The following is an 11,258-nucleotide window of genomic DNA, read 5'->3' as shown; positions in this document are numbered from 1 at the left end:
TTCCAGACTTGGTGCATCGGTACCGCTTGCCATGCGGTAGCAGAGAGAACAGTCTATGACTTGAGTGGCTGTAGTCTGTGACAATTTTTAGGGCCTTTCTCTGACACCGCCTGGTATAGAGATCCTGGATGGCCGGGTCATTTGGTTTTGCTATTAGAAGAAGCACCGTGATATCACATTATTTGGTTGTATAAATAAATAAAATATCTGACATTGTATTGCCACTTGAACATTGATGTGCTTATAAATGGTTGAAAGCGCAGTGATAGACATTTGTGTAAGAACTAAATAAAAATCGGACATTGTTTTTCCATTGGAATTTGGTTGTGCTCTTCAGATGGTTGAAATCATAGTGATAACACATTGGAAATTCAACAAACTTCTAGCTGACTTTCAAATCAAATCAAATCAAATGTTATTTGTCACGTACACATGGTTAGCAGATGTTAATGCGAGTGTAGCGAAATGCTTGTGCTTCTAGTTCCGACAATGCAGTAATAACCAACGAGTAATCTAGCTAACAATTCCAAAACTACTACCTTATACACACAAGTGTAAAGGGATGAAGAATATGTACATAAAGATATATGAATGAGTGATGGTACAGAACGGCATAGGCAAGATGCAGTAGATGGTATCGAGTACAGTATATACATATGAGATGAGTATGTAAACAAAGTGGCATAGTTTAAAGTGGCTAGTGATACATGTATTACATAAAGATGCAGTAGATGATATAGGGTAAGTATATACGTATACATATGAGATACATAATGTAGGGTATGCAAACATTATACTAAGTAGCATTGTTTAAAGTGGCTAGGGATATATTTTACATCAATTCCCATCAATTCCCATTATTAAAGTGGCTGGAGTTGAGTCAGTGTGTTGGCAGCAGCCACTCAATGTTAGTGGTGGCTGTTTAACAGTCTGATGGCCTTGAGATAGAAGCTGTTTTTCAGTCTCTCGGTCCCAGCTTTGATGCACCTGTACTGACCTCGCCTTCTGGATGATAGCGGGGTGAACAGGCAGTGTCTCGGGTGGTTGTTGTCCTTGATGATCTTTATGGCCTTCCTGTGACATCGGGTGGTGTAGGTGTCCTGGAGGGCAGGTAGTTTGCCCCCGGTGATGCGTTGTGCAGACCTCACTACCCTCTGGAGAGCCTTACGGTTGTGTGCGGAGCAGTTGCCGTACCAGGCGGTGATACAGCCCGACAGGATGCTCTCGATTGTGCATCTGTAGAAGTTTGTGAGTGCTTTTGGTGACAAGCCGAATTTCTTCAGCCTCCTGAGGTTGAAGAGGCGCTGCTGCGCCTTCTTCACAATGCTGTCTGTGTGGGTGGACCAATTCAGTTTGTCTGTGATGTGTACGTGGTTAGTCCAAGGCACACTCTTATGTAAGTGCCTTGACTTTTTTGAGTGTATAAATAAAGGTTGAAATCTCATTGATCAACGTCTCAACCAAATATTACCCAATTATCCACGTTGAAATTACATAGTGTGCCCATAGTATGTGAAGAGCAACGTTATTGTTTCATTGCATCATACCATACATTTAGCCTTAAATCTGTCCCATAACAGATTAGTTTAACACTTAAGAGTTTTTGTGGAATGGAATCTCAGGGGTCAAGTCCTATGTGTGGCCTTATGAAGTAAAACAATATTTTTGAATAATTTATCCACATTTATTATTTATTTGGACAAGGAAAAGGTGGAGAATGTGTTTTGGCTTCCTACCTAGTTGCCTTTTATTTTGCTTAATCAGCTATTCTGTTTACAATTACAACCCCTTGTTTTGTTACCTTTTGGGGGAGAACGTCCCAGCAATATAAAATGTGAAAGAACAACTAAAGTGGTCAATTTGACCAAATATAGCCCTGTTGGGAATTATTATTATTATTTATTTATTTTGTAATAACAAAGGATGAAGTTGTTGTTGTTTTGAATGGTTGGTAAATAAACACAACAGAGAGATGATTGTATTCTAGAGAACCATGTTAAACTTGTGCTAAAGTTTAATGAGATCGATTTAACTTTTATTATCAGCATCTATCAGGAAGTTAAACATGTTGGTTCTACCTTCTATTTGCAACTTTATTTTCAATGCCTTTATATAACTATCAGGTATTTTCATGGCCTTATTTTCTGGGCCGCTGTAAGGCATCATCAAGGCACTTACCTAAGAGTGTGTCGAGACATTTTATTCAACTCCAGAGTGGTTGCATGGATATAGCCAACACACCCACCCCCTCACCCTCGTTATGTATACGTTCCGTTGGTGTGCCTGTGAAGTTTTATGTCGAAATAAATTAGCCTTAAGTCTGTAATGTTCTCCTCACACACGTCACAGCTTGGACCTGGTGCTGAGATAGTCACAGCCCCCATCACAACTATGGAGCACTTCTTCTCCTTTCGTAACGACATTAGCCAATCTCATTACTCCAATCTTAGAAGAATGTCTCTTCTTCGATTGGTTGTCCTTATGGTTTGTCTGTGTTGACATGCAAATGTACATACGGAAGTCATTATTTCCCTATGTACCTGAATGTTTGCAGAGAGAAATGAATATGTCATATAATGAACATGGGTTTGAATTTATGTAATGAATTTAAATAAATCTCAGTAATACATGTATCTTTGCAACACACTTAAATGGGTAATCTGCAGTTGTTACAATAACAAAGGGGACACCCCACTACTGATTTGGTAAAAAGCTTAGGGATGTGGATAATTTGGGTAATATTCAGTTGAGATGTTGATCAATGATATTACAACCTACAGTATATTCACCCGCTCAAAAAGACAGCCGAAAGTGAGTTGAATTTCCCATGTGTCATCACTATCCTTTCAACCATCTAAAAGCACAGCCATATTCCAAAGGAAAAACAATGTCCAATTGTTTTGTTCAATTGTCACCCAAATGTCTATCACTGAGCTTTAAACCATTTAAAAGCACAGCAAAGTTCCACTTGGAATACAATGTCAGATATTTTATTTATTTTAACAACAGTTTGTGTGTTATCACGGTGCTTCATCTCATAGCAGAACCAAATGACCTGGATTACTGTTGAGATTACATAAAAAGTACATGGTGGAAGTGATCAATGCCGTTTGAGATTCTGCTCAGATTATTACAGGTATTGTGAAGATCTCCACAGACCTGCGATGACCTATGACCTGCGATCTTTAACGTGCACGCTCTCTATGTTTACATAAAAAAATAAATAGTTACAGTATCCTCAGAATGTAGCCATGGATGTGTTACACATTTGAAGGTTGAATGTTATATTAGTTTGTGAGATAGAATTAACTTTGGGCTATTTACCGTAACACTGAAAAAAGTAACGTTGAATTGTGTTTGGTTGTCAACGGAACCAAATATCAGCATTTAAAGGAGACGTATCTCGTGCTCGGAGAGTTCTGTCTGAGCCACTGGCTTCATCCCATTCTTTAACTTGTTGGAGACGTGAATCCATCATTTGTTAACTTGTCATCAAGTTAATAGGCTATTTACTGTATTTCAAAAGGTGATATTGAATTGTGTTTGGTTGTCAACGCAACCAAATATCAACATTTAAATGGGATTTTTCTTCTGCTTGGATAGTTCCATCTGTACCACTGACTTAGTCTGGCTTTAATTCCAGTTTGTCTCCAAATTAATAATTCATATGTCTCCATCTCAACAACAAATCTAAGCTAAAGAATAGTATTATATCAAATCAAATCAAACATGAAATGCACTTTAAATGATTTAAATGTTAATTATTTAAATAAAGTTTGATTTGATTTAGTCCTATACTTTAACTTAGATTTGTTGTTGAGATGGAGACGTGAATCCAACATATAAATTATTAATTTGGAGACAAACTGGAATTAAAGCCAGACTAAGTCAGTGACACAGATGGAACTATCCAAGCAGAAGAAAAATCCAATTTAAATGTTGTGTTGACAACCAAACACACTGCATTAATCACTAAATATCATTAAATCTTATATCAACCAGAGCTTGAAATCCTAGGACTATTGTATTGTCAAAAAAACAAACATTCTGGGTTGAATTTAAACAATAGCTGTTGATGACTTTGCAAATGCCATATAGGCATAAATAGTAGCATTGATATATGACTTAGAAATTATAGTTGAATTTCATTTGCTCTGTTAAATCTACCGTTTGCAATGACTTAGATTGTGAATCTATTTAGTTTTTAAGTGGAGATCTCACAGTAGCCATTCTAGCCCGTTGGTAGCAGTCAGTGACACATATCAAAGCCAAGCAGGGCAGGGCTTGGTTAAAACCCTGGTTAGGAGACCAAATGAATAGCTGTAGATAGATCAACTCTCCAGTAGGAGGTGCTGTAGATAGATCAACTCTCCAGTAGGAGGTGCTGTAGATAGATCAACTCTCCAGTAGGAGGTGCTGTAGATAGATCAACTCTCCAGTAGGAGGTGCTGTAGATAGATCAACTCTCCAGTAGGAGGTGCTGTAGATAGATCAACTCTCCAGTAGGAGGTGCTGTAGATAGATCAACTCTCCAGTAGGAGGTGCTGTAGATAGATCAACTCTCCAGTAGGAGGTGCTGTAGATAGATCAACTCTCCAGTAGGAGATGCTGTAGATAGATCAACTCTCCAGTAGGAGGTGCTGTAGACGGATCAACTCTCCAGTAGGAGGTGCTGTAGATAGATCAACTCTCCAGTAGGAGGTGCTGTAGATAGATCAACTCTCCAGTAGGAGGTGCTGTAGATAGATCAACTCTCCAGTAGGAGGTGCTGTAGATAGATCAACTCTCCAGTAGGAGGTGCTGTAGATAGATCAACTCTCCAGTAGGAGGTGCTGTAGATAGATCAACTCTCCAGTAGGAGGTGCTGTAGACGGATCAACTCTCCAGTAGGAGGTGCTGTAGATAGATCAACTCTCCAGTAGGAGGTGCTGTAGATAGATCAACTCTCCAGTAGGAGGTGCTGTAGATAGATCAACTCTCCAGTAGGAGGTGCTGTAGATAGATCAACTCTCCAGTAGGAGATGCTGTAGATAGATCAACTCTCCAGTAGGAGGTGCTGTAGATAGATCAACTCTCCAGTAGGAGGTGCTGTAGACGGATCAACTCTCCAGTAGGAGGTGCTGTAGACAGATCAACTCTCCAGTAGGAGGTGCTGTAGATAGATCAACTCTCCAGTAGGAGGTGCTGTAGATAGATCAACTCTCCAGTAGGAGGTGCTGTAGATAGATCAACTCTCCAGTATGAGATGCTGTAGATAGATCAACTCTCCAGTAGGAGGTGCTGTAGATAGATCAACTCTCCAGTAGGAGGTGCTGTAGATAGATCAACTCTCCAGTAGGAGGTGCTGTAGATAGATCAACTCTCCAGTAGGAGGTGCTGTAGATAGATCAACTCTCCAGTAGGAGGTGCTGTAGATAGATCAACTCTCCAGTAGGAGGTGCTGTAGATAGATCAACTCTCCAGTAGGAGGTGCTGTAGATAGATCAACTCTCCAGTAGGAGGTGCTGTAGATAGATCAACTCTCCAGTAGGAGGTGCTGTAGATAGATCAACTCTCCAGTAGGAGGTGCTGTAGATAGATCAACTCTCCAGTAGGAGGTGCTGTAGATAGATCAACTCTCCAGTAGGAGGTGCTGTAGATAGATCAACTCTCCAGTAGGAGGTGCTGTAGATAGATCAACTCTCCAGTAGGAGGTGCTGCACAACCTATTTTCTTTTCCTTTCCTGATGGTGGATATAACATTGAAGATCTGACATTGTTTTAAAGATATACATTTTACATTTTATACAAGGCTTGGTTACCCTGACGACATAAGCCTGTGGTTGAAATGTAAGCCTGAAGCACGATTGGCTACGATATGTTTTTTTTATTTTTATATATAGACACTAACTCAATCTATAGCTAGTAGGCTACATCCTCATGTCAGAGCACGTAGTCCAGTCATACAAGGGCAGCTCAGGTTATTCCAAGCGCTAGTTATTAATAGGGTGTTAGTATGATATCTATTACCAGCATCTGATGTCTCATTGCAACAGGAAGCTCCCCTTTGTGACAGTGCCAGGAGAGTTTCTGGACCAGGGCCGTCTTCATGAGGGCACAGTGTTTTAACAAATTTTTTTTTTTTGCAACAGAAACATAGAAATGTGCGTTTGTTATTGGATAACATCAGGTCTTACCTCCCTGTTAGTCAGTTTGATTAGTTTGGTGCTTACTGAATACATCACAGGGCCATGTTTATTAGGACATATGTTTGTATATAGAAATAGAAAACCGGTGTTTCTTATCGGACAGGTTCAGTTAGTACCTCTGCTGTTGCTCAGTTCAATTTTCTGCCTAATGAACACAACCCTGCTCTCTGGTTGGAGGGCTTCCCCTCTCTCTTTGAGAAAAACAAAGGATGCCAGTTGACTATGGGAAATAGACCCCTGGCTTGAGCCAACTAATGCCAGTTAAGCCTACTGAGATAGACCCCTGGCTTGAGTCAACCTGTAAACAAAACTGTGATGACTGATGAGACATTGGGAAGATACAACTAATCGTGATGAAGCACTTTGGTAGAGACCTATACAACTCCTCATAGTCTCTCCATTGACGGCCCAGTAGTCTGACAGTTACCTTTTCAATACCATTCAGTACCAGTAGTCTGACAGTTACCTTTCCAATACCATTCAGTACCAGTAGTCTAACAGTTACCTTTTCAATATGGTTCAGTACCAGTAGTCTGACAGTTACCTTTTCAATACCATTCAGTACCAGTAGTTTAACAGTTACCTTTTCAATACGGTTCAGTACCAGTAGTCTAACAGTCACCTTTCCAATATGGTTCAGTACCAGTAGTCTGACAGTTACCTTTTCAATACCATTCAGTACCAGTAGTCTAACAGTCACCTTTTCAATACCATTCAGTACCAGTAGTCTGACAGTTACCTTTCCAATACCATTCAGTACCAGTAGTCTAACAGTTACCTTTTCAATATGGCTCAGTACCAGTAGTCTGACAGTTACCTTTTCAATACCATTCAGTACCAGTAGTCTGACAGTTACCTTTTCAATACCGCTCAGTACCAGTAGTCTGACAGTTACCTTTTCAATACCATTCAGTACCAGTAGTCTGACAGTTACCTTTTCAATATCATTCAGTACCAGTAGTTTAACAGTTACCTTTTCAATACCATTCAGTACCAGTAGTCTGACAGTTACCTTTTCAATACCATTCAGTACCAGTAGTCTGACAGTTACCTTTTCAATACGGTTCAGTACCAGTAGTCTGACAGTTACCTTTTCAATACCGCTCAGTACCAGTAGTCTGACAGTTACCTTTTCAATACCATTCAGTACCAGTAGTCTGACAGTTACCTTTTCAATACCATTCAGTACCAGTAGTCTGACAGTTACCTTTCCAATATGGTTCAGTACCAGTAGTCTGACAGTTACCTTTTCAATACGGTTCAGTACCAGTAGTCTGACAGTTACCTTTTCAATACCGCTCAGTACCAGTAGTCTGACAGTTACCTTTTCAATACCATTCAGTACCAGTAGTCTGACAGTTACCTTTTCAATACCATTCAGTACCAGTAGTCTGACAGTTACCTTTCCAATACCATTCAGTACCAGTAGTTTAACAGTTACCTTTTCAATACCATTCAGTACCAGTAGTCTGACAGTTACCTTTTCAATACGGTTCAGTACCAGTAGTTTAACATTTACCTTTTCAATACGGTTCAGTACCAGTAGTCTGACAGTTACCTTTTCAATACCGCTCAGTACCAGTAGTCTGACAGTTACCTTTTCAATACCATTCAGTACCAGTAGTCTGACAGTTACCTTTCCAATACCATTCAGTACCAGTAGTCTGACAGTCACCTTTCCAATACCATTCAGTACCAGTAGTTTAACAGTTACCTTTTCAATACCATTCAGTACCAGTAGTCTGACAGTCTGACAGTAGTCTGACCTTTTCAATACCATTCAGTACCATTGTAGACTGCCGGCCTCTGACCTCTGACCCAGGCCCGTGAATTATTATCCTCTGGTGATTTGTTGATGTGTTTAATGAAAGTAATAACCTGTTCCCAAACACTTAATTGGCAGTGGCACCCTAACCACTACCCCGTGCTTCTCCCCTGCATTCCTCTGTGGGACTGACTTTAAGGGGAGAGGAAGGGGAGAGGAGAGAAAGGGAGGGGAGAAGAGAGAAGGAGATGAAGGGGGGGGGGGGGGGAGTTGGAGAGGTAGCACTGGGGCTCTGTGTGCGTTTCAGTCGGACAAATGCCCAGGAAGCATGGAGACTCACGCTGTGTGATGGGATCAGTGGGGGCTACCTTGGCAACTTCACTTTGCAATTAACATCCCATGAAGAATAATTGGTGTGTGTGTGTGTGTGTGTGTGTGTGTGTCTGTGTCTGTCTGTCTGTCTGTCTGTCTGTCTGTCTGTCTGTCTGTCTGTCTGTCTGTCTGTCTGTCTGTCTGTCTGTCTGTCTGTCTGTCTGTCTAGCGAGCACAGTGATATTGTGTAACAGGTTTTAGCCCCTCTGTTGACTAGGGGTGTGTGTGTGCGCGCATTTGTGAAGGTAACTCTGGCCATCCCACACTGTGGTGGGACTATTTGGTTGAAGGTAGAACTCTGTGTCCAAACGGACTGAGAAATGCCTCTGCACCGAGTTTGAAAGTGAAGCGCTCGTGTACAATACGTATTCTTACTGTAAAAACACTAATACAGGTGCAACATTTACACTGAAAGTCCTCATGTTCTTAGCCTGGACCCATATCTGTTTGTGTAGCTCACCTTCTATGGTCGATGTCACAACGATAGTCATCATAGGAGATGACTATACAACACAAACACATCTGGGAGTGGAACCAGTCTGTCATGCTTCCGAATGGTCACGAAACTGACCTGAACGGCCAACACCTGAAAACAAGACCAAAGACGAACAAGACATCTAATTTCTCATCTCTGAACACTTAAATATGAACACTTAAATATGAACACTCATCTCCCAGGCTTTTTTGAGCCACATCTTATTATTGTTGACGTTTTCTCTTGGTCTGGAAAGATATTTGGCATGTGTTCAATAGCTTCGTGCTGAGAATTCTCACATTAGCCTCGGGTCCTTGTGGTCCTGTTTTTGTTACATCAGACCAGTGTTGCCCCTCCTCGGTTTCTGCTGAAGCCCGTTAGCCTTGGTTAGCCAATAGCCACGGGAGCCTCTGAACTCAGCCCAGTGACTATACTGTTAACGCTTTTACAGCAGTGTGGAGTGTATTGTGCAGTCAGTAGCTGACAGAAATGCCCCTCACAAGGTAATCTCAGAACCCAGAACCAAGGCCTACCTTTTCATTATAAACAGCTCGCTTGATTCGGCTCATGTTTCCTACTAAAATAGGGTCCTCGAAACCTTGCGTCAAAATGGGATTAAGCTAAAAGTGGCATTGCCAACTGAGCGACTCATTGGCTCATCTCAGTATGGTAAATGAAGTAACAGAAGTATTTGTTATGTAACTCGCTCTTGGTGGTTCTGTTTGTGCTTGAGCAAACGCTGTTTAGCGCACCGATGAGAGGTATTCCGGGGTCGTGTTCATTATGGCACACTGTAGAAAAACATTTCGCAAAAGGAAAAAAAAATGGGGAAAAACAAGCCTTCCCTAATTAGACTAGTAGACCTGCTGATAGTAGCCTGTAACTCGTAATTCCACTTTGTTTCCTGTTTTGTGCCTACTGAACATGAAACGTGTCCCTTCCTACCCGGATCAGTATGACGATATGAAACGTGTCCCTTCCTACCCTGATCAGTATGACGATATGAAACGTGTCCCTTCCTACCCTGATCAGTATGACGATATGAAACTACCCTGATCAGTATGACGAAAAGAAACGTGTCCCTTCCTACCCTGATCAGTATGACGATATGAAACGTGTCCCTTCCTACCCTGATCAGTATGACGATATGAAACGTGTCCCTTCCTACCCTGATCAGTATGACGATATGAAACTACCCTGATCAGTATGACGATATGAAACGTGTCCCTTCCTACCCTGATCAGTATGACGATATGAAACGTGTCCCTTCCTACCCTGATCAGTATGACGATGGCTCAATTTAGGTTTCCAATGGGCCTGGAGCTCCCGCCACATTGGTTATAGGTTTTTTAAAATCAGCAAAAATCAATGGACAAAAGTGCTAGGCTAGGGAAAAGAGTGAGATTCAGTTGAGTTAGGAGATTATAGTTTAAAGCTGAAGGGGCAGTTTCCCGGACACAGATGAAGCCTAGCCAGGACTAAAAAGTGAACTCCATTGAACATTTTTTTTAATCCATACTTAAGTGTAATCCACTCCTAAGGGATCTCTGGTGTATGACATAGGAGACAGGGTATTATCTGCACTCAGAAAATAAGGAAATGTGTCTTCCGCATTTAACCAAACCCCTCTAAATCATACTAAACAAAACATTACAATATGCACTCATGGGTTGATGGAAACTTGGTCATGTGTGTGTGTGTGTTTGTGTGTGTGCTGTATGCATGCTCTCGTCTTCTTGGCTGCAACACTTGGCTGCCACTGTGTTTTACTGAGAGGCCTGCTGTCTGAGAACAAGGTGACCGATATGCTCAGTTTCTCAGACAGACGGCTTCCCTACTCATGGGCCATATGGCTCCACAATCCTTTACAACCTTTATGGGACTGCTCCTCTCCTCCGCCTCCTCTCCCTCTCCTCCGCCTCCTCCTCTCCTCCTCTCCTTCACCACTCCCCCTCCTCCTCTCCACCATTTCCTAACACTCCCAGTAGAATGTATGAACCTCTCTCTGGACCAATCCCAAATCCCAGGGCCCTTTTCTTAATGCAATATAAATTGGATGGAAGGTGTAAGCAGCAGTCTACCACTTGGCCAGGCAGAGCGTTTTCTACCGATTTATTTTTCTAATCTATAAAATAACATGTTGATGGTTGGGGAACAAACCACTGGGCACTCACTGGTTGATACAATAGTATACTATAGTCAGTGCCAAATAAAGTAACAGGGTTGCCCGTAACAGGGTTGACCTTAACAGGGTTATACAGGCTATAACAGTAGCAAGGCTATATACAGTAGCGAGTCTATAACAGTAGCGAGGCTATATACAGTAGCGAGGCTATATACAGTAGCGAGGCTATATACAGTAGCGAGGCTATATACAGTAGCGAGTCTATAACAGTAGCGAGTCTATATACAGTAGCAAGGCTATAACAGTAGTGAGGCTACATACAGTAGCGAGTCT

At 41.5% G+C, this 11,258-nt stretch overlaps 1 protein-coding gene across 1 annotated transcript; it reads right to left on the bottom strand.

The window, feature by feature from the left end:
- Positions 1–1,560: 1,560 nt before the first annotated feature.
- On the bottom strand, positions 1,561–8,111 carry LOC118945767. Its single transcript, XM_036968572.1, has 3 exons — positions 7,591–8,111; positions 6,772–7,395; positions 1,561–1,566 (listed from the first exon to the last, which is right to left on the bottom strand). The coding sequence occupies exons 1-3, from the start codon at positions 7,966–7,968 to the stop codon at positions 1,561–1,563; spliced, it is 1,008 nt and encodes a 335-aa protein (XP_036824467.1). The 5' UTR covers positions 7,969–8,111.
- Between the last annotated feature and the right edge of the window lie 3,147 nt (positions 8,112–11,258).

This window comes from Oncorhynchus mykiss, chromosome 30 (genome assembly GCF_013265735.2).
Source record: "Oncorhynchus mykiss isolate Arlee chromosome 30, USDA_OmykA_1.1, whole genome shotgun sequence".
NCBI classification, from domain to species: Eukaryota; Metazoa; Chordata; class Actinopteri; order Salmoniformes; family Salmonidae; genus Oncorhynchus; species Oncorhynchus mykiss.
Note: the sequence above shows the minus strand (reverse complement) of the source record. Positions and strands in the feature narration are given on the sequence as shown.

Excerpts from the sequence above, each read along its gene's own strand:
- LOC118945767 (XM_036968572.1), bottom strand. The coding sequence starts at position 7,968 with ATGGTATTGAAAAGGTCAGACTACTGTCAGACTGTCAGACTACTGGTA. Across the intron at positions 7,396-7,590 it reads TACTGAATGGTATTGGAAAG|GTAACTGTCAGACTACTGGT; the intron begins GTAACTGTCAGA and ends CATATTGGAAAG.